Raw genomic sequence first — 24730 nt, 5'->3', positions numbered from 1 at the left:
TTGACTCTGGGGTTGTTGCACATATGATGGGTGATGTTGGTAAGATTTCACAACCCATCCCTTATCGTGGTAAATTTAGTATTAAAACTGGAGATGGTGCTCTTCATTCTATCTCTCATAACATTTCTCTTCCATAACAATTCTTCTTTTCTTTTATCTAATGTTTATCACTCACCCGGTATTGTTAAAAATATTGTTTTTGTTTCTAAACTTGTTGATGATACTAATTCTTCTGTCAAATTTACTCCTTTTGTATGTGTCAAGGATCTTCTCACGAAGAAGACGCTCGTTAAAGGAGAACGACAGGGAAATATGTATGTCATCAAGGAGTCTTCTTCTACTCGTACTGCTCCAATAAACTCACATCCAGTTCAGCAGTGTCATTCAAATATTGTTTTAGTCTGTCTCAGTATAATAAGCTAGACATTTGGCATCGTCGTTTGGGTCATTGTAATCGTTCATTTATTGAAAGACTTGTATCTAGTGGACGTGTTCCACAGTCTAGTTTGAGTATTGAGTCTGATATTTCTCTTTGTTCCAGTTGCCATTTATGTAAGAGTCATGTTCTTCCTATTCACTCAATAAATCAAAGAGCTTCTGCGCCTTTTGAAATTGTCTATTCTAATGTTTGGGGACCTTCCCTCACAATCTTCTTTGTCGGACAGCCGCTATTATGTTACTTTTATTGATAGTTATTCCAGATATACTTGGATCTACTTTATGAAACACAAATATGAAGTGTTCAAGCACTTTCGTGCATTTTGTGCCTTAGTTTGTAATCAATTCTCATCTCAAATACAACATTTCCAATGTGATGGTGGGGGAGAGTATCTATTAAAGGAATTTACTGAATTTCTCCAGGATAATGAAATAAGTCGTTGAATATCGTGTCCACACGCACCGCAACAAAATGGTGTGGCAGAAAGAAAACACTGGTATATCGTAGAAAGTGCATTGAGCATGATACATGGTACTTATGTCCCTTTAAGTTTGTGGACGAAAACTTTTCATTTTGCCGTGTACGTCATAAATCGACTGCCAATGAAATTGCTTGTGAATCAATCTCCTTATTTTAGACTCTTTGGGAATCACCCTGATTATAATGAATTGCGAGTGTTTGGTTGTGTATGTTATGTTCATATTGACAGTTCCCAACGTGACAAGTTTCATAACAAGGCAAGCAAGTGTAAGTTCGTTGGTTATGCTGATCAGCACAGAGGTTATCGTTGCTATGATCCCACTACTAGTCGAATCAGAGTCTCACGGAATGTTGTGTTTGATGAGACTCATACTGAGAGCCCGAGAAGGGTAGAAGAATACAGCGCGGATGATGAAGGTTATCAGTTGTGGCTTGCTGCTAAGGTATTCGATCAAATGGCCACACACGATGCTTCCTCATGTCATTCCATATCGGCTGAACAGAATAAAACTGATGTGTGTTCACAAAGAGAAGAATCACCAAATACCCAGGGCACTATGCCTACCGTTTCAGATGTTACCAAGTTCCACGGAGCGGTCTATGTACGACGAAATAAAGACAATGCTCAGCGAACCGACGTGCAACCTAGAAGACCTGAGAGGATTCGTCATCCTATTGAAAGATGGGTTAGTTATAACAACTTCTCTACAGACTTACAGTTGTTCATCTCCCAGACTAAAAAACAGGATGAACCTAGTCACTCAAATGGGTTGAAGCCATGAATGAGGAAATGAAAGCCTTACATGAGTGTGGAACTTAGTAGATTGTTCCTAGACCATCAGATAAAAATGTTGTAGGGTCTAAATGGGTCTATAAAATAAAGTATAAACCTGATAGATCCATTGAGTGTTACAAGGCAAGGTTGGTGGCAAAAGGTTTCACTCAAGAATATAGGCAAGATTACGATGAGACTTTTAGTCTTGTGGTCAAGATGGGAACTATTCGATTAATTTTGTCTTTGTCGGTTCAATATGGATGGACTCTTAGTCAGCTTCATGTCAAAAATGCATTCTTGCATGGTAGCCTGAAAGAAGAGGTGTATATGGAACAACCCTCTAGTTATGCAGAATACAGCCCCAGCACACATGTTTGCAAACTACAAAGAGCCATCTATGGGTTAAAGCAGGCTTCTCGTTCTTGGTTTGACAGTTTTTCCCTTGAAGTTCAGCGATACGGTTTCATTCGTTCCCACCTCGATGATTCATTGTTTATCTTTCGTGATCGTCAGGTACGTATGTTGATTCTTATATATGTGGATGATATTATTATTACTGGGAATTCAGAGTCTACACCTGCAACTTCAGCATAATTAGGCCATTATATATATATATATATATCAAGACTGCCAGACTAGGAAGCGGAAGTAGGAAACGATACGGAAAGCAGAAGCGAGAAGCGATGCATTTTAAAATGTATAAGAAGCAGGAAGCAATGAATAAAAAAAACAATATAAGAATTGAATGGGAATTGAAATGGAACACAAATAAAAACTAAAATAAAAGTGACTATTCTTAGATTTCATGATTTTTTAGTATAAAAATTAAATTTTTAACAAAATCTAAAAAATGATGACTGCAATTTAGAGAAAACACATGCAAGTGAGTGAGAAGCGTGAGAGGAAACACATAAAAAACATGAAAAGTAGAGTGAGAGAACATACAAGAAGAATAGATGAAGCATGTGTAAAGTATAGGAGAAGCGTGGGAGAATCGAGATTATCATCAAGTTTCGGAAGCTAAGAGTATCGGGCTTCCAAAGCGAGTTTTCGGGAAGCGAGCTTCCCACCTATCTAAGAAGCTTTCGGTAGCTCTGATATGTATGTGTATATATATATAGCTTCCCAGAGAATGCAAAGCATGCAATGTTTTGTTAAGGCCTATGTAACCAACTTCTCCCATTCATGGCTTGGTGTATAAAAGCACCAATCATCACAAATATTATAACACAAGATAGCCTGAATTTAGTGTAACTCTTGAATGTCTTTTTCTCATCACACTAGTTTCTATTGCCAAACCAGGAAATCAGTAGAAATAAGAAAAGGAAACTTCACAGAAGTTACAAAAGGAACTATAAAAAACTTACATTACCAATCTGTCATCTGAAAGAGATGGGAGGATGCGCTTGACTGCCACTGGTGTTCCACGCCAACAAGCCTTCAATATCTCACCAAAAGATCCCTAAAGCACAACCGTGTTTAGCAAAGTGTCAAACAGTGAACATATCCAAATGCCAAGCAGCTACCTATTACATTTGAGCAACCACATGGCAGCAGCATCAACACCGATCATCAAGCAATCTATGAAATTGGAGAAGCTTTCAATATAAATTTGCTTTAGGGAAATGGTAAAGATTGGATAAATCACTACAATAAGTATGCCAGGCAGTTCATTAACCAACTGAATAAATCATATAAAAGACTGCATATTCTAGCAAATTTGTGTTACAAGATCCTATTGCATATTATCATGCACCTATTACATTATCCAGTGAAACTCTGTTCATTCTCCTCAGAATCTGACTTCATATCTCACATGAAAGTTCTTGGTGGGATAATGCTCCCACAAAATCAGGGTCATACTCAGACCAAAAGGGAAAAAATTAATATAGAACATATGTTCTGAAACAGAATTATACTTGGTAGAAATAATCAAAACCTTTCCAATAATAGCTGATGCAGTAAAATCCAACTCAGCAGGATCAATTTCCCAATCGCACTTGTTGGGGAGAGGGGGTGGTACAGGCTTTGGTTCAAAATGGCTGCCATTTTGTCCCTTCAAAAACAAACATTTACATGTAAGTATATTAAGCATAGCTAAGAATACAACAAGAGTTACTCAAGTATACAAATCGGCATAGAAAAAAGAAAATCTTAAGCATTTAATCCAGTTTTTCTATAAGAAAAATCAGAACAAAGATACAACTCTCAAAAATAGATTGAAGGTGAAAGCTCTTAACCAACAATAGACTACATTGTGGTTAGTTTGGTAAAGACACCACTGAAAAAAGGTAAAAATTAGTGAGAACATGAAGCAGAAAATGTGAAGATGAGATGAGAAAGAGGAGAGAGGAGTGAAAATTCTTAAAGGCTTGATACCACACTTCTCATTATCAGAAGGGTTATAACAAATAAATTATGTTACCTTGACACTTCTAGAATGCCAAGGTGTCAATGTCCAACACTTCTGGATGCAGACAATCCTAAACATGGCATAGACACTTTATTTTTAACATACAGGTGTCCAAAAAATGGATGTTCTGTGCTGTATGTCCGACATTTTTGAGTCTTAGACACAGTGTACTCTAAAGGTATTAAACCCAATTTTCTTTCTTTTCATACTTGGTGTTAAAAGAGTTGAACATGGCCATAAAACCTCACCCTTATCGGGATCTAGTAAGAATTATTCTTTGTAGCCATTGGGACTAGCCCAACTAGCTGTTGGGCTAGTCCAACGGCTAGTCATACTATGAATCACAATACAATGGCATTTGTACGTAAGGGCATCAACAAATAGTTCTAATGGCTACAAAGAATAGTTTTGTGTTTTACGTAAGGGCATCAACGAATAGTTCTAATGGCTACAAAAAATAGTCCAACGGCTAGTCATACTATGAATCACAAAACTTTATTGGATTTTCTTTGGTTTTGGCATTTGTACGTAAGGGCATCAACGAATAGTTCTAATGGCTACAAAGAATAGTTCTGTGTTGAATGTTTTTGCATTATGATTCGTACATGTGCAATTGAGGCATAGATAAGAATGTTTTATATTGTGATTCATATGTGTGCAGTTGGGGCATACATATGAATGCCATTGTATTGTGATTGTGTATATACAATTAAGGCATGCGTATAAATACCTTAACTACATTGGGTTGTTTGTACGTGAATTGTAGGATGATGTATAAAATATGAGGAAATTTATAGATGCATGCATTAGAAATTAACTGCATAGGGTTGTTTGTACGCATTAGAATATATTTGCTTAGAGTTTATCGAATAATTATGGTTGGATGATATATCTGTAATGGTTTTGGCATTTGTACGTAAGGGCATCAACGAATAGTTCTAATGGCTACAAAGAATAGTTCTGTGTTGTATGTCCGAAATTTCTAGATGCACGCAGCCAAACCCACCCAGCCGACTCAGTCGGCTGGGTCAGACCCCAAGCCCTCAGCCGACTGGGTCGGCTAAGGCCCAATATAAAAATATAAAAAAAAATTGAATATCTGCTGAAAACTTTTTTTTTGAAGTGCAACAGTCGACTGCACTCAGTCCTAGCCAAGCCGACTGCCCCGCGGCATCAGTGAAAGTGTTGTTTTATTTTTTTTTCAAGGTTGCCCAGTCGAGCCGCCCGGCTGGGCTCTAAAAGCATGCCAGGCCAGGCCAGCTGAATGAAATCAGCTGGGTCTGCGGCCTGGCAGATCACGCACAGGTCTGGTCACGCCAGGCCGGCCGAGCTGTACTCGGATGGCCTGCTGACCAGACCTGCCCTGCAGCTCGCTATATTAGCCGGCTGCCCAGCCGACCCACTCGACTGGGCCCTGCGGCACAAATCGGGCATGTTACAAACAGGCCAGCACAAGCCTATGAACGTATTTAAAATGCTGAAAATTTTAAACATGCCTTATTCAGCATGCATGAACCTACCGCTTTGATTTCTTAAGTAGATATACTTCGTGCATTTATATATACTCTTATGCTCCAACAAGAACACATGCATAATCAAAACTTCTCAATATGACATGCGTGCAAGAACAAAACAACAAACATCCAATGGTCCTTCAATAGGATATTCATGAAAAAACCAAATCTATCATGAGCAAGGACATGATAAACTATATTTACTACAAAATAAAATTTTGTTTTGGTATAAGTATAAACATGCACATAAAATTTCTTTCGCTAGATGTATAAAATAAAAAATACATCCATGAAAGAGGATTTATAACTCCTCATCCATCTGTTTTAGAGTAAACATCTAGATTTACTCTTTTACCATGGATTTTCTCAAAAACATTGCATGGAAATCGAATTCATGTTCTTTTTCTCATTTGAAACAAGAGAGAAACTCGTACCTTTACCGTAGATCAAAAAAGAAACAAAAACAATGGTGGAAAACGATGGATGATCGAAGAAGGAACCTCTTCCTCTTCCTCTTCCTCTTCCTCTTCCTCTTCCTCTTCCTCTCTTTTTCTCTTTCTTCCTCGCTTTTTCCTTCTCTTTCTCTTTCTTTTTTTTGACTCTTTATATGCCTCAAGGGGGGGTGACCCCCCCCCCCTCTCCAGCCCATCTAGAAGGCTGGAGAGAGAGAGTTCTCAGTTTCTATGAACTCCTCCTCCCTTTGCTTTTCCGAAAAAATTGAAACTCTTCAAGTTTGACTTTTTTTTCAAAGTTTTATTTTATTTGGAACTCCTTGATTCTCAAACCTTCTTAGATCCTTCTAGGGGTGTTTAAGGGCTCTATTAAGAGTCCTAAACAAACCTCAAAATAATTTTTCAAAATTACATTAAATTAATTATTTATTTATTTATTTAATGTTAAATATTAAATAAATTTTTAGAAGCTTCCAAAAATTACCAAATTTACTTAGGAGGCTTCTTAACATTAATAAACCCCAATTTAAAGGTTTTTAATGAATTTAAAGTTGGAAAAAATCGTTGGGCATGGATTTGGATTTGGATCCGGATTCAAGATCCAAATCCGTCTCAAAAATCCAAATGGGTCTTGAGCTGGATCAAATCCAGATTAATATGGGTCTTGGATAGAGTCCAAATCCATATTAATTTGGATCAAATCCATCAGATCCGGTCCGATCCAAATCCGAATACGAACCGACAAACTGCTCAATTTTTTAAAAAATGTGATTTTCGGGCCAACCGTAGCCTGAATCGAGGAAAATAAAATATTGTTACGCTCAGAATTTCGAGACGCATATAACTCTATATAACTCAAATTTTGCTTCTAAAATTCATCCAAAAATAACCCAAATTTTGCTTGAATTTAAAGGTAAAAAATAAAAAAAAAAATCTCATGTTTCGATTGGCTCATTTAGGCCTTGAAAATGAGACATAGGTCAAGCCCAAGCTCAAAAGCATCGGTCTAAAATAGAGAATCGAACGATTTTTCTTCTATATTTGGCCAAATTTTCGAAAATCTCAAATTTAACTAAGTATGAAAATACGCGATATTTCATGTACAGGTCCAATGAGTATATGGATACTTGGTAAGTGGATGTGCTATGTGCACTTGGAAATCCGATTCTTGCAAGTACAATGGAGCACTTATGCAAAGGCATTTCCGTGCCATGGAATCTGGATAAACGTCGTCCTTGTGGTTAATGCATGTGGAAACATGTTACATGTAGCTAAGTCATTATGCTAATGCATGTTAGGAAATGTTTTATACTATGTGAAATGCCCCGAAAGCATATAACATGAATTATTATCATGCTATGAGAATTGTAATCTTGATGTGAAGCATGAATCTTATATGCTGTCACGATATGAAAATATGTTTGTATTCATACGAAGCATGACGTTGGCATGATATTTTGTAGTGCTATCAGACATGAAATGCATGCATGCAAGTACTTGATTGATCATAATGAAGCATGTTGTTTAATGAAACCAATATGGTGCCTTAAGGATTAAAACTATATAAGTGACATGTGAACTATTATTACTTTCGTAATGTAAGACATGTGAGACAGGCATGTATACTTTATAACTCTTGAATGAGTTGGGGTTTTATGACAACCCACGAGGTGCAAAAATGTACCAAGTTATGAAAAACACATGCACACTTAATTTTTAGGATTGCCTTCACAGGCAAGATGCTCAATCGGTTTAAAGGCACGAGAGCATATTGAATGGGTTACGTTAATACAAAAAAAAATGAAAACTTACCCAGAATGGGTAGATGATGCCTAATGATATGAGGCATATGCAATATGTTAAAACCCCTTAATAAAGAGAACCCAATAATTCATTCATATTTTGGTTCTAATCTGGAGAGGTGGTAGGTGGTACAAGCTCTGATGGACATTGTTGTTAATTACTATGCTTTTCGAGTGGCAATGACTCGACGTCCCCAGTCTTCAGAGTTAAGGGTAGATCCCACAAGTTTTGCAGTAAATTTAAGATCATCCTCGTTATTTCAGCCTTTGGAAAGTTCTCTCTCGGTCACTATATCATCTCCTTTAGATCTGTTTCAGCAAGTCATACGGGGTATTAAAATACATGGCATAATAAACCCCCGTATGGTCTGTCTGACTTGACGATTTCATCGTGTGAATACCCGCAAGGAGGATAATATTGAAACAAAGATCTTATATTCATACAAATGGAAAACATGCCCTGTTAATGCAAACCATCATTTGTATATTTTGAATAATGGCATTGACTGATATCATATTATCTCTGGTAAACCATATGTGATATCGTGGTTTGGAATGGTAAGCTTTATGGCATGTGTTTGTATTACCCTGAAGATTGATGAATGCATGATTAATATATACCATGATTGAATGCATGATTAAATACCATGACTGAATACATGATCATATGACTGAATGCATGACCATATACCATGATCATATGATTGAATGCATGACTAATGTATACCATGATGATATGATTGAATGCATGATGTGTTGCTCGTTCATCTTTCATGTCTTAGTCCCTTACAACTACGTGATATTATTGTACCTACCAAACTAGATGTAGCTTGACCCCTTATATAAAACATTTTTAGGCGATGAATAGCTGTGGATGCGATGGACGAATGGGATGGCAGCGCCTTGAACCAGTTCCTATCTTTTGTTTCATGTCCTGGATAAGTTGTTTGAGACTTCATAACTTTCGATGTTAATGACTTTTGTATGGGTGTTTTGAAACCCCTTTACTATTTTTGTTTATGTACTTCACGTTTTTGCCATTATGTTTTTCTGAATGAATGGCTTGTGAATGATGTGAGATTTTATTATGTTGGAGTCAATCCAAATTACTCGGGTGGATTTGGACCCAAGACAAAACGAGGTTTGGATCCAGTCCATTGTTGTAATTGGGTACTTGACTGTAACCCACCGAAGGTTTTATTAACTTAGATAAATTAAATGATTTCCGTTGTGCCACTGATTTGATTTTAAAAAGGATTAATTTAATTACAATTTTTTTAAAAATTTTCTCTAAATTTTCCAAGTTAGAAATTTTGGAGCGTTACACTCGTCTCTCTCTCTCGGTCTTTGTCTCCTCTCGTCTCTTTGTCTGATGTTACAATTGCACACACATATATATGTTTTATGTAAATATATATATAATTATATATATTAACATATCATAAACATATATTATAAATTTACAATATTTTGTGTTTATATTATAAATATAATTATATATATACATATCTGTATACGTAATTCATGAGTTATTTATTTGACTGTTTTTTTTAGTTATATTTTTTGTTGATTGTTTAGTGTTTAATTGTTTATAATTTATGTATACTTGCCTTTTATTTGCATTGAGCAGGTTATCAGTTTCATGGTTTCTTCTTCTTATCTGTTGTTAATTTTTTTTATACATGATTTTATTTTTTGTATATTGTTTATTCACATTGTTAGTTGTACGGTTTGGTTATTCAATTGCTCATTTATTCTTAATATTTTTTAATAGGTTATCAATTGCATCCTATGTCACATGGGTGCGGGTACGGGTGCGACACAGGTGCGGACCAATTTCAAAAATTTTGGACACGGGGACACGGCTATATATATGTATATATATTTTAAAATATATATATATAACAATAATAAGACTCGGTCAAAGTTGTGCCCATTAGGGGACACGGCTATATATATATATATATATATATATATATATAACAATAATAAGACTCGGCTATATATATTAAAAATATATAAAAAGATCATTTTTTTGTTTTTATACATCTTTTGCCTTAAAAATGGACAAAAATAGACTCAATCAAAGTTGACCGAGTCCAAAATGTGGACGGACTCGGCCCCAGTGCGTTGACCGAGTCCGACACTTGGTTGACAGTGTCCGAAGCCGCACCCGTGTCGGGGCGTGTCGACGCGGGTGCATCGACCTTATAGCCGAGTTCGTGTGACTTAGGTTGCATCATGGTTTGTTTATTTGATTCTTCTTATTTGTCTATTGCTTGTATTATGTTTATTGTTGTTAATTTTTTTGTATACATGATTTTATTTTTTGTATATTGTTCGTTCACATTGTTAGTTGTATGGTTTGTTTAATCAATTGTTAATTTATTCTTAATTTGTTTGAGTAGGTTATGTAATATAATTGCTTTACAGTGTTCGACGACATGTTATTATTTATCTATTATTTATTGTTGATTGATTTTATGTTGTATATATGTTTGTTATTGATTTTAGTAGTTTGTTTACATATTTTGTATGTTTTTTTTAAAAAAATTATTTGGGGTACCGCCTAGTCTTTTTAGGGGCTCACCGCCTAGGCTCCGTCTAGCGCCTTTGACAACTAAGGCGTCAATATACTATATTCTAGGAAACATAGATTGAAGTAACCACTAAATAACAAGAGCATTCTCCTTTCTTCAATTCATATACGCTTTTCCTTTTCATCTCCGATTATGTATTCCCACTTTCCATGAAGTGTGCATATTCCACATGATTCCTTTTATCAAATTTCATATTGACTATTTGAAATCCTTCAACATTTCCATCTCCTTGTGTATTCAGCAAAGAACACCCTTCTTTCGCTTCACTTGCATTCATACCACCATTCTTGTTGGCCACTACAGAAACCTAACAATTTTTCTTTACTTGGTATTTTGCTTTCTACATCAATTTCTTAAACTATGACTTTCCTCTAACAGGCCATTTCCAACCTACCGTCAGCATAACACTAAAAAATTTCACACATCTATAACATGTTTCAGAATACTAGTTCATTAGGTTTACAAAGACCTTAGATATCAATCCAAGGTTTAATCACTCCTTAGAATCCCAGCTTTAGGGCATACCACACCAGAAATGGCAATAAAACCACTTCAAGCCCATTAGCAAGAATTCATAAAATATTTGTGACTTCATGACCACAACTCCAGACGACATGAAACAAGTCTTAAAATCCTCTAAATACTCTTCTATGAATAGCAAAATCATAGTTGGCAAACCCGACGAGTCGACTCGGGAATCACCTGAGTCGACCCGGATCGGACCCCAACTGGGTCACGATTTAGGACTGCCGATCCAACCCATAATATATTTTTTTTATCATGTATTTTATTATTTTAATGCACAATTCTTATATAGTCACTTGTTATGAAGAATCTATCAATGAAAAAAGTTAATAATCATGTATAATTATATGTTTTTGTAACATAGCTATTGACATATTAGCTTGAAGTTTAGTTATTTCCATGTCTTATTCATGTGCTTACGCTATGAAGTATAAAGTCCTGGCTCATCTGAGTCACTGAGTCAACCCGCTGACTCAATGACCCAGTAGGGGTCCGATCCGAGCCCGAGTCACGAGTTTGCCAACTATGAGCAAAATACCTCACCTCCAAGGGGCTTCTCTACTAATCAATTGCCCCCCACCCCCCTGCCCTTGGTATATCACCTAGTAGCACCCAAAAACCAGAATATCACTATCACACATATTGATCAATGCTCTGATAACATCTTAACCTACAATGGATCACATTGGGGTTGGTTTGGTAACGAAACTAGTCAAAACGGTAAAAAATAGTGAGAATAAAAAAGAAAACTAGAAGATGAGACGAGTTGGAAAGAGAAAGAGGGAGAATGAAAGAGACGAGTACAAACACTTAGCCTCATTTGTTTCATGATAAGGAGCGGGATGGAAAAAGGGCACAAGTTCCGATCCTTGGGGCCCACATTATTGACAGCGTGGAGGAGCAATGGAACTTGTTTTCATAAGAGGGGAAGTGTGACCTAAAAATGCATAGAAAAGGACTGGGTGAGAAAAGGTGGGGGCCACACCTGCCAGCTCCCTTCCCTTCCATTGTTGTTTGTTTCAAGGTCTGGTGGGAAACAGCTTTGACTTTCCTGCCAGCTCAGCATGTTCATGTCTTTGCCCTAAAACAAAGGGCCCTTAGGGCTTTAATACCCTTTTCTCATTCACACAAGATTTATTACAAATGAAAAAAACTATCTATGACAACAATGTCTCCCCACAATAAAAAAATTATAAACATGTACAACAGGTGACAAAGACAAAAATATCCCCTAACAATAGCGGAAAATGCATATGGCTCATATTCTCCTTAACAAAAGCAACACTTCTTTTGCCCTAGAATAGGAATAGTATAGCACATCTTCAAGGTGAGCTTGAGATTCATTCCATAAAGCAGCACTAGTAATTTACTAGTCAAATCATGCATTGAACATTCCTGGAATAAAGCTTGAAGGGCTCAACTACCTTAATGGCATGGAAAAGATTCATTAGCTTCATGATGAACCTAAACAAACATGCTGAGTCCCTTACAGAACCAAATGAATATTTGATGACATTTTACGTTTCATATCTCGCAGACAATAACCAGTGGGAATGATTGAACTGCAACTTGACAGTTTGAAGTTGACCGCATAGTTTCACTAAACTATACAGTACAGCATTATAGTGTTTCTAGCAAACAAATAGTAAATGAAACTGATTTTGAACACCGATCTATTGAAAGCCAAAGATTATCCCACAAATTTGACATCATAAAATGAGAGATTTGGAATTTAAACAAGGGAGTTTGGACTTTAAAATGTGACTTACAAAAGACATGCCACCATAGGACTTCAAAAGTTCAATCATGTCATGTTTCTTTGCTCCTTCTGCATCCGCTAGTGGCTGTGACACATTAATCTAGTTAGAATTTTTTTCATAATGGAAAAATTCAAGTGAATAAAGAACAACCACAACACAATTCTAAGGTGGTAATTGAAATGAAAGTAATAATACAAACAATAGAATGCCACCAAGGGCTACAAGAGAGCATAAATACACAAAGACCACTAATGGGTCAAATACAATCTCACAATAGAAACAATCACCAAATACAAATCACACAAGAGGCACAATGTAAAAATATAAATTGTATTTAATCTCAAATAAGTTTGGAAAAACATATTTCACAACATAGAAAATGGACCTATATATAGAGCCAAGAGAGAGCCCTATATATAGAGCCAATGGTCATAAATATGACCTTTGGGAGCAGTCCAATAACTAGTTGGACTGCCCCAACAGTCATATTGACTGAAAAACAAGAGAATAAAAAAACATAAAACAAAAGAAGACAAATATACAAAAAAGCCCCTACTAGGTTGTCCTGATTACAACAGGGGAATGACCAACAAGAAAATAATTAAAAAAATAAAAGACAAAAATACAAAACAGCCCTCACTAGGCTATCCCGATTACAACAGAGGAAATGACCAAAATGCCCTTGATATATACATATATCCATACACAATCGTATTTTAACACTCCTCCTCAAACTTGCAGTGATATCAATGAAAGTTTATTAAGGAGAAAAAGGAATCGCGGTAAAGGAACTACTTTAGTGAAAAAATCAGCACATATGTAGATCAATATTCTCCTTCAAGTGTTCTTTCCGAACCTAGTGACAATCCATCTCGATGTGCTTCATTTGTTCATGAAATATATAAGTGTTGGCAATATATATGGCACTTTTGTTATCACAGCATAGTTTTGAAGGTTTCAAGACATCAACTCTCATATATTTAAGCAAAGACCTCAACCACACGACTTCGGTTGTTGTTGTAGTCATCATCCTGTATTTATCTTTCGTGGAGGACAACGACACATTCTATTGCTTTTTACATCCTTAAGATATAAGGGAATCACTTAAGAACACACAAAAACTCGTAGTTGAGTGTCGGTTATTGGGATCTCCCTGGTCAGAATCAGTATATGCAATAAGAGTTAATGATGATGAAGAAGATAAGAAAAACCCTTTAGATATAGTATTTTTAATGTATCAAACTACTCTCAACACAACACTCATGTGGACCGAAGTTTAGGCATGCTAAAATTACTTACAGTATGAACCAGAGTTATCAATTGAAGAAGCGAGAGTGGGAGCGGGAAGCGATTCGGGAAGTGAGACACTTTCAAAATTTTAGGAAGCCGAAAGCGTGGGACGACTTAAAAGTTAATCAGGAATCATCTCGGAAGCGAACCGGAAGTGACCTAAGAAGCGAACAGGAAGCGACCTAAAAAGCGAGGAAGCGAAAAAAGAGAAAAAAGAAATAAATATAAAAATATAAAAACAAAAAAAATAAAAAAGGAAGGGGAAGCGAGGGGGAAGAGAGCTTCCCCTAAATGGGAAGCGTGCTTCCCCTAAATTGGAAAGAGTGCTTCCCAGCACGTTTCGAAAGCACCGCAAAACGCGCTTTGGAGAAGTGTGCTTCCCCATGTCCTATGGAGCTTCTAGTAACCCCGGTATAAGCTGCATTCGCAATATCCAGTTTAGAAATAGACAAATACGTTAGCAATCCAATAAGTTTTCTATAAGGTGTTGGACCATCCAACAAGACTCCATCTTCAGCTCTCATTTTGGCATTGATTACTTTTGGAGCGTCAACGTGCTTTTCATTTGTGATTCATGAACGTGCAACGATATCAACTGCAAAGTTCATCTAAGACAAGATGTATCCTCTTGGCAAATAGGCTACTTCAATATCTAAGAAATATCTCAAGAAATCAAGGTTCAAAATTTAAATTTTTTCAACTCATTTTTTATCACTCTCAATGATGATCATTTCATCAACATACAGAAGTAGAATGACAAGTGTGGAATCTGTAAATCTTATAAAAAGAGTAGTGTCATTATAACATGATTCAAAACCAAGATCTAACATAGTTCTACTAAACCGACCATACCATGCTTTAGGGGCTTGTTTAAGCCATCTACTCGTCCTAACCCACGCCTAGGTTCAAACCCAGTCTCACCGTGGGCCCACCACTGGAACACAACACATGTCACTTTGAATAAATGTGTTCTTTAGGAATACTCATGCATCACATGCCTTTTTGAATCTAATGATATTGGTGTCAATCTTGAGCTCCATGGTATTCATGAACCATGAGAGTATTTGGTGTAATATCATGTGTTTTCCATGATTTATAACTTTGAAAATTATGAAATTTTGGGTAAGTAATTAATAAATATGATAAAAATCATGAAAAATATTCTTAAATATAGGTGACTTAAGTTGGGTCTGGGCATGGCCCAGAGCCCACTGACAAGACCAAAATGAGACAATTAAAGTTAAAGTTTTTTGTTTTTAACCTTTAAAATTGAGCGAAATTCAGGTTAAATTCTAGCAAAAATTAGGTAAGTATACCATTAGATGTGTTTCGTAATTCTGAGAACATTGGTACCTTGCTTTTCTGAAATCGAGTTACGATTGGCCCAAAAATCGTGTTTTTCAAAATGACCCGTCTCTATTTTTACCTTTTCCTAGATTGGATCAGACTGGATCCACTCCATTTTATCCAAGTTGATATGGATTTGCACCCAATCCAGGATCAATATTGACTAGGATCTAGTCCAGGTTGGATCCATATGGATTTGGATCTTGGGTCCAAATCTAGATCCGAACTCCATCTATGGCAATTTTAAAACTAGTTTGAATTTAAAATGTAAAAACAACTTTAAATAGAATAAGGATGGGGTAGAACTCTACCTCATATGGGCTTCCACAACTCCCTTGGAATATTGCATGAGAATATTAATTTAAATAAAATAAAAGAGATAAGATCTAGATGGATAATATGAGAAACCTCCAGAGGGGACGTCACCCCCTCTCTAGAATACCTAAAAAAAATTATATAAGGGGTCTAACTTGTCTCTCTCTAGAACTCATTTTCTAGAGAAAGGGAAGGGGGGGAGAGAGAAGGAAAAAGGGAAAAGAAAGAAAGGAAATGAAGAAAAAGAAAAGAAGAAGAGGATGGAGAGGAGGAAATCCATCCTTCTGACCGATCATCCGTCATTTTTCGATCTTTTTCCACATCCGAACTAAGGTACAGGTTCCTCTCTAGATTTGAATGGGAAGAAACAGTTTTAAATTAGGTTCATGTAAAATTTTATATAGGAAAAGGGGAATCTGATTCAAAAAAACGAATACAAATATGCCTTGAATCACGATTTCATAAATTTTTTACTTGTATAAGCATGCCATCGATCTTTCATGTTAAGCATGCGTTCAACATCAAGTTATTTTTGGATATACAAATACATGTTGATTTCTACATATACATTTTTCTTGTCTGAATATATATATATTGCTCTGCTGATTTTTTGGCTCATGCTGATTTTATTGTTCATATTCAAGGAAATGGATTTGTAAACTATTTAGGGATCAGTTTTGGTCCCGTTCAGGTTGCCGATTTAATCATATAGGCAGTCTGATCAGATCTGCCCATATGCTTTCGTGGGTAGTCTGATCAAGCCTGCCAATCTGATAAAAAATGTTTTTTTGAGACTGATCAGGCTGGCACTGTTGGCTGTGAGTGCAGGCTAATCAGACCTGCTGTAGTTAAATTTCTTTGATGTTATCGAATCAGGTTTTATGAGATCCAATTAACTGTTATAAAAAAATCTGATTATGTCTTGATGACTGTCATCAGATTTTACTAAGTATTTTTTATGTCTGTCATTAAATCTGTGTCATGCTATTATGCTGATGTGTGACAGATGTAAATATGTTTTTTTAAGAAGTTATCATACTTGGTTACAAGCTGATTTTGTTGGATGTGATTAAACAAGCGTTTCGGTAACTTAATTATTATTGACTTGACTGTTAGCGGACTAATTATAAACTGTGTTGATGTTGTCATGTTGATTGACATCAAAACAGTTTTGATGTTGTTATGTTGATTGCTATCAACACTATATTGAAACTATCTTTATGTTGTTACATTTATGGTCATAAAAACTGTTTCTATGTTGTGATGTTTATGGTCATAAAAAAAACTGTTTTTATGTTGTCATATTGACGGACATCAAATCTGAGTTATGCTTTTATGTTGACTGTTACATGAAATATTCTATATGAATCGAATGACTAGTATGGGTTACCTATAGATGTGTATTTTTGTGGTTGTTCAGGGCGGCGCATTGTTGCGCACTTATAAAGCAATAGCATGCGGTTGGGCACATGTATGTAGCATGTTGTTGCACACTTTAGTGGGCATGATTATGTAATAAATAACAGTTGCTAATATGTATATATGTGCAGTAATGCTTAGACCACCAATCGGTGAGGTATGTGAATTTTTTTCAGACTTGGCATGTGTGTGCTGTTAGATTTTGAATCTCCAGGTCCTTCCACGCTTGAGATCTGAAAAACAGAGAGAGAGAGAGAAAGGGGGAGAGAAGTTGAGAGAAAACCGATACCCCTTCAGCAATAGGGTCGGCTGCTGTGTATTCCTTCATATTAACATGTGGTTACAAAATTTTAGGGTACTAAAATACCCCTCATTACAATAATCAGTATTACAAAATGCCATTAATGAAGAAGTGGATGTCACGGGTCCTGGATCTTCAGATCCATGACCCGTAACCAGAGAAAACACTTCTTTTCACCCTCCCTCAAGTTGTGCATGATCTTGAATCATGAACAACTTGCCTTTTAACATCCAAAATCTGTCTTTTGTCAATCCTTTTGTAAATATATCCGCCACTTGATCTGTAGTTCGAACAAATTCAGGCTCAATCTCTTTCTCTTCTACCTTTTGTCTCACAAAATGCTGGTCTATTTCAATATGTTTGGCACAACTGTGATGGATTGGATTAAAAGACATACTAATGGCGCTCTGGTTGTCACACAAAAGAAGTGATCGAGATATCAATTCTCCGACTTCTGTCAGTAGATGTCTAACCCAAGTAGCCTCAGCAGTGGCGGCTGCCATTGACCTGTATTCAGCATCTGTACTGGATCTGGCAACAGCCTTTTGTTTCTTACTACTCCAAGAAACCAAATTCATCCCAACAAATACATAATAGCCGGATACTGATCTGCGTTCATCTGGATCTCCCGCCCAATCCGCATCAGAATAAATAGTGATCTCATGTGCACTTTGCCCATTTGTCTTTCGCTTATATGTGAGACCATCCCCAACCGTTCCCTTCAGATATCGTAGTATCCGTTTAACTGCTTCCATATGCCCTTCACATGGGGCATGCATAAACTGAGAAACTTGATTCACCGAGTAGACTATATCAGGGCGAGTAAAAGTGAGGTATTGTAACATACCCACTATGCTACGGTACTGTGTGGGATTATCAAATGGATCTCCGTCTTGAGAGCTAAGCCTTTGATGAAGAACGCTAGGAGTGCTTAAGGGCTTGCAGTCTTTCATACCCGATTTATTGAGAACATCAATGGTATACTTATGTTGAGTGAGAGTCATTTTTTCAGAGGAACTGTCGACTTCAATTCCAAGAAAGTACCGTAGTTTGCCAAGGTCCTTCATTTTGAACCTCTGATTCAAGAGATGTTTGACTTCTTCAATGTGCTCATTGGAACTGCCAGTGATGATAATATCATCCACATATATCAACAACAGAGTAATTGTGTCTTGATTCTTAAATATAAATAAGGAGTGGTCAAGAAGAGATTTCTTAAAACCATATTTTTCTATTTCAAGAGAAAAGTTGTCAAACCAAGATCGAGATGCCTGCTTCAATCCATATATCGCCCTTTTTAGTCTGCAGACATATTTTGTAGGATTACCTTCTGCATAACCAGTGGGTTGTTCCATGTAAACTTCTTCTCTCAAATCTCCATGAAGAAAAGCATTCTTCGCATCAAGTTGGCTAATGGTCCATTGGTGTTCAATGGCTAAAGAAAGTATGACTCGGATTGTCCCCATCCTCACAACGGGACTAAAGGTTTCATCATAATCCTGTCCTTGCTCCTGTGTAAAACCTTTGGCTACAAGTCTCGCCTTGTATCGCTCTATAGTCCCATCCGGTTTATACTTTATTTTGTACACCCATTTCGAACCAACAACGTTTCTGTCAGGTGGTCTTGATACGACATCCCACGTACCACATTCATGTAGAGCTTCCATCTCCTCATTCATTGCTTCAATCCATCTTCTGGAATTTGATGCTTGAGAGAACGTTGTGGGTTCATCTTCTTTATTCAAGGCTGTTAGAAAGAGTTGAAAATCTAATGAGAAATTTTCATAACTGACCCACCTTTCAATTGGATGGCGAGAACGTGTGGATCTTCTAGTATCAACAATGTTGGATCTTGAGGATGCGTCCATGTCTGAATCAACTATGGTGGGTGACTCTCTTTCTCGTCGAGTGTAGACAAGGCCTTTATACCTTCCTGGATTCAAAGTTGAGTCTGTATTTTCATGATCAATCATTCCATCAGTAGACACAAGTTTCTTATCCTTTTGAATGCAATTTGAGCAAGCATCACTAGCTCCTGAGAGAAGTTCATAATTCAACCAAGGATAATAAGCCTCAACTCTATGTTTTGATTCTGAAGAACTAGTACATCGACAATCAAAATTCAATTCATCGAAGATGACATTTCTTGATATTTTGATGCGCTTGCTCTCCGGATCATAGCACCTGTACCCTTTATAGTCATCAGCATAACCCACAAACCTGCACTTTAAAGCCTTGTCCTGAAACTTATGTCTCCTTGAACTGTCAACATGAACATAGCATAAACATCCAAAGACATGCAAATCATAGTAGTTGGGGTGTATACCAAAAAGAGACAAGTAAGGAGACTTGTTTTCCAAAATAGTCATGGGCAATCGATTTATCACATGAATTGCAGAATGAAAAGCCTCTGTCCATAAAGTGATCGAAAGATTACTGTCATGCATCATGCTCATCACACTCTCAACAATATGGCGATGCTTCCTTTCAGCAATCCCATTCTGCTGAGGTGTGTGTGGGCAAGACACCTTTTTTCTTATCCCATTACTTTGAAGAAAGTTAGTAAAGTCAATGGAAGAGAATTCGCCTCCTCCGTCACATTGGAAACTTAGGATGTTTTCAAAAAAATGGTTTTTGACAAAGGAATGGAAGTTACGGAACAACTTGAAAGTCTCGGATTTTTTGTTTCATGAAAAATATCCAGGAATAGCGAGAATAACTGTCAACAAATAAAAGATAATATCTAGTTCCAGACATGGAAGCAACTGGAGCAGGCCCCCAAACATCAGAACAGATAGTCTCAAAAGGTCTTGAAGCTCTTTTATTGATAGAATGAAATGGTAAAACATGACTCTTACATAAGAGACAACTAGAACATTTATTGTCATTGACATTTATTCCTAAACTTGACTTGGGAATAAGATTATTCGAAACAAGCTTTTCAATGAAACTACTACTGCAGTGACCTAGACGACCATGCCAAAGATTTGGTTTATTGATTTCAGAGACACTAAAAACGCAGGTAGGATTTTCAGAAGACAACGATGATTGGAGCTTCAAGTTTGGATCTGCAAAGCTAACATGTGCTGAAGGATCTTCTTGAAAAACATACATATTGCCTTGTCGTTTTCCTCTAGCGAACGTCTCTTTCGTGCAGAGATCCTTAACAAGAACAGAAGGAGTAAATTCAACTGAGGCTTTGACATCATCAACAAGTTTAGAAACTGAAACAATGTTTTTCTTGATATTAGGAGCATAAAGAACATTTGAAAGATTGATGGAAGATTCAGGCAAGGGTATGATGGAGTTTCCAATATGCGAGACAGAGTGGTGTAATCCATCTCCAGTAACTATACTACTACCAATGTAAGGAACAAGTTTTAGGAGCTTACCTGCATCACCAGTAACATGAGTCGCTGCGCCAGAGTCCACATACCAAGTACCTTGCTCATTCTGTTTCAGATTCAATTCTGCTAAGGCTGACAACAACAACTCTTTTACTTCTCCATTGGTCCTTGTACTGTCTGTGCCTCTTTTTGCTTCAGTTTGTGTTGATTTTCCTTTATTTAGGGGATTGAACCAGCAGTTGGCTTTGATGTGCCCCCTTTTATTACACAGAAAGCAAGTAGGAATTGGCCTCTGTCTTTGTGAGTTGGTATATGAGTTGGGTGTAGGCAATAATCCACGACCGCCATGGCTACTTCTCCCTTGTACTCATTTTCCCTTGATATCATAGCTTCCTCGTCCTCGTCCATAAGTAACCCCTGTAGCAAGAACTTCTTGTGCCCCAGTATGCATAGATGATTCTTCAGAAAACCCCTTTAGATTCATCTCATATTGTAACAATTTTGCGCGCAGATCTTCGAAGTTGGGCAGCTCAGGTAAACATAATAGAGAAGTGACAATCATATGATAGTCGTGTCCCAATCCACTGAGGGTTTGCTGTACCAAATCTTTATCAGAAACTGTACTTCCAACAACTGCTAACTGATCTGTGATAACCTTCATTTTGTTCAAATATTCCATGATGGACATGGAATCCTTTCTTAACATTTGAAATTCTCTTTTAAGAAACATAATCCTGGCCTGAGAAACCTGTGAGTATGTCTGAACTAGTCTGTTCCAAAGTTGCATGGCAGTGCAGTCATCTGGAATGGCTACAAGAACCTCTTGTGACAGTGTTGATGTAATATAATCAACAAGCGCTTGGTCTCTTTTCATCCAAGCCACAAATTCAGGATTTCTAACATATACGGTAGTAGCTTCCCCTTTGCTGTCCCTTTCTTCTTGTGATAGGAGCTCAGGAGGAACTGGAATAGATCCATCCAGGTGTCCAGAAAGATCCTGACTCCTAATGAAAGGTATGATTTGCCTCTTCCAAGTCAAGAAATTACCATTATTTAATTTTTCAGACACGAGTTGACTGAGGAAACTGGAAGAAAGAACTGATTGACTAGGAAGTGAATTCATGTTTCACAGAATTAAGAATGTATTCAGCACAATCTGCTTACACCTGCAGTTTTTTTGTTTTTTTTTTTTTCAGGAACTAACTCAGATCGATGGCTATCAGACTGCAGAAACTAATTCAGATTTCTGATTTGTATATGAAATGGAATATTTGATATGAAAATCAAAAAGAAATGTGAATGTATCGGCTTGATCAAGAATGCAGTTGCATCAAAATAGGACCCTGCGTGATTAGATCACGCTGCTATCAACAGCAATAAACTGGGTATGCGAGTGACAGAATGAGAAATAGGACCCTGCGTGATTAAATCACGCTGCTATTAACGGCGATAAACTGGGTATTTGGGTAGAAAATCTGGATTGAGTTACTCAAGGGATAGAAAGAAGGCTGTGGGGAAACCGAGGTTCAGCCACCACGGAAGTAAAAGAAAAATAGAAAGAGGCGAAAAGAAGACTGTGGGAAGAAGAAGAAGTCAGATCTGAATCAGATCTGATTATCTTCAGATCTGATTGATATCAGATCTGATAGAGAAGAAGGAATGTGGGGAGACAAAAATGGGTCGGTCGTGAACCCCCAAAAAAAAAATATGAAATTAGGGAACGGAAGGATATGTTCTTGACTTAGAAGAAGAAATCGAGAATGATAGATCTATTGGACGTACCTTTGAGATCGATTCCAGTTTGAACTGAAGCGTGGCTCTGATACCATGTTAGATTTTGAATCTCCAGGTCCTTCCACGCTTGAGATCTGAAAAACAGAGAGAGAGAGAGAGAAAGGGGGAGAGAAGTTGAGAGAAAACCGATACCCCTTCAGCAATAGGGTCGGCTGCTGTGTATTCCTTCATATTAACATGTGGTTACAAAATTTTAGGGTACTAAAATACCCCTCGTTACAATAATCAGTATTACAAAATGCCATTAATGAAGAAGTGGATGTCACGGGTCCTGGATCTTCATATCCATGACCCGTAACCAGAGAAAACACTTCTTTTCATGTGCAAATTGATCCGATTTGCCATTGTTCATGCAGGTCCAATCTCATCAGATTTGCCACTCTTCGCGGGTGTGAAATCTGGACCAGATTTGCCACTTATTACTCATGTGCAATCTGGACTAGATTTGCCACTTGTTGCTCATGTGCAATCTGATCAGATCTGTCATAGTTTTTTGCGTGTGAAATCTGATCAGATTAGCCATGATTAGAGCATGTGCAATATGATCAGACTGCCAATTTATGTTAGATGTTTGCAATCTGATCAGATTGGCAGTGTGTTGGATGATATTTTTTATGTTTGATGTTTGCATAAATATGATCATGTGCATGTTTGGATGTTATGCATAAAATGGATCATGATAATGTGTGTTGCAAGCATCTGTTCGCATGTATATACCATTGGCTTTGTGTGCATTCATGTTGTGTGATTGAATGTGCATTAGGGACATGTGTGGGAACATATGTGTTGCATGTTCACCAAAATTTTGCAAAAAGATGCATAAAAATTTTTGAAATGCTTTTGTAGTCATATGTGAACCAGTGCAGCCGTGTGGGTCAAGAGCAGGTGTTGCTCCAATGTTGTTGATTTTAATTTATGCATTGCAAAATTTATTTCTGAAAACTATTGTTTTTTCAAAATTAATTGCATTGTTATATTGTACGGGCCAGGGCCCGATATGAGTTTTGCATGTTGATTTACAAAACGGTTCTTGTGTGAAGAACCTGAATTTGTTTAAAGATGTAAGAGAGACCAAACAATGTAATTAATCTCTCCTTCGATATTCCTTCCAGAGGGTGGGAATCTTGAAAGGTGGTTTTGGAAAAACCGTGATGATACTAAAACTCTGTGTCCACCTCCCGATATGATGGTTCACCTCCCGACCACGATTTTAGGAAGATTCAACCATTTTTCCTTGAGGTGGTGGTGTTGACTCAACTCTAGTTATTGGTATACCAAGAAAATGGCGTCAGTGGATGCTGATTTCCCTGATGTTCTAGCATTAGATGTTTATTTCTAATGTTCTGATGGGTGGTGTTGATTCCTGATATTGGTCGAGGAACAAGTGTGGAATCCAGTAATAAAATACAAGATGTGTGTTAAGCTACATCTAAGAACCTAACTTGGATTTCGGGAACTTGTGTCCGTTTTGAGTATCCGCGGGTTTAAAAAAAAGTGAAAACTAAAATTGTGTACATTTAATAGGATAATGCATGCAAAAGAAGCTTTAATAAATAACTTAATAAGTTATTCATACATGTGCATTGAATCATGAATCTTTATTATTCTGCATTAGTTCATGCATTCATGCTTATTCTTTTTTGCATGATAATTGTCATAGCATGATACTCGTTTAAATGCTTGAATGGTAAGTTGATTATGGAAATTGTTATTGTGATATTCCTCTGAAATTATGCATGAATTTGGTTTATGTTATTTTCTTACTGTTTGAATTTCTAGAGGAATTCGTATAAAGGACTTTGATTCTTACTCGTTTTCAAGAATTGCTTTACAGGTCTGAGTGCTCAGTGATGGGATGACTTGCTAGATGGAGACTACGAGTCTTGCGTGATATGTTCTGGGTTCTCGACAGAGTGACTATTTGTCCCAGGTGATTTTATTCTTTCAGCTTAAATGATATTTATTTCATTGATTAATAAAGTTGATTATTCTTCATTGATTCAATGCACTATCTGTTATGGTTTGGTATATTAAATTTGTGAGACCTCGGATCCTTGAGTTTTGTTTTCGCAATTGTTTAAAAAAAAATTCACTATTTTTACGAGGATTAGTTGGGGTTGTTACAGAGTTGGTATCAGAGCCAGGCCACAAAGCTAT

General features: G+C 36.9%; 1 protein-coding gene across 1 annotated transcript in view; it reads right to left on the bottom strand.

Annotated features, from left to right (window-relative positions):
• The window catches only part of VIK (VH1-interacting kinase), a 154868-nt gene that overhangs the window by 117362 nt on the left and 12776 nt on the right, over positions 1–24730 (bottom strand). The window contains exons 2-4 of the mRNA XM_089996820.1: positions 12770–12844; positions 3634–3750; positions 3062–3156 (exon numbers count right to left, since the gene is read on the bottom strand). Of these exons, the coding sequence (XP_089852946.1) occupies positions 3062–3156; positions 3634–3750; positions 12770–12844 (287 nt within the window). The remainder of the gene's footprint in view (positions 1–3061; positions 3157–3633; positions 3751–12769; positions 12845–24730) is intronic.

Source organism: Nuphar pumila, chromosome 2, assembly GCF_984573655.1.
Source record: "Nuphar pumila chromosome 2, dmNupPumi1.hap1.1, whole genome shotgun sequence".
Lineage (NCBI taxonomy): Eukaryota > Viridiplantae > Streptophyta > Magnoliopsida > Nymphaeales > Nymphaeaceae > Nuphar > Nuphar pumila.
This window is presented reverse-complemented; position numbering and strand designations above follow the sequence as displayed.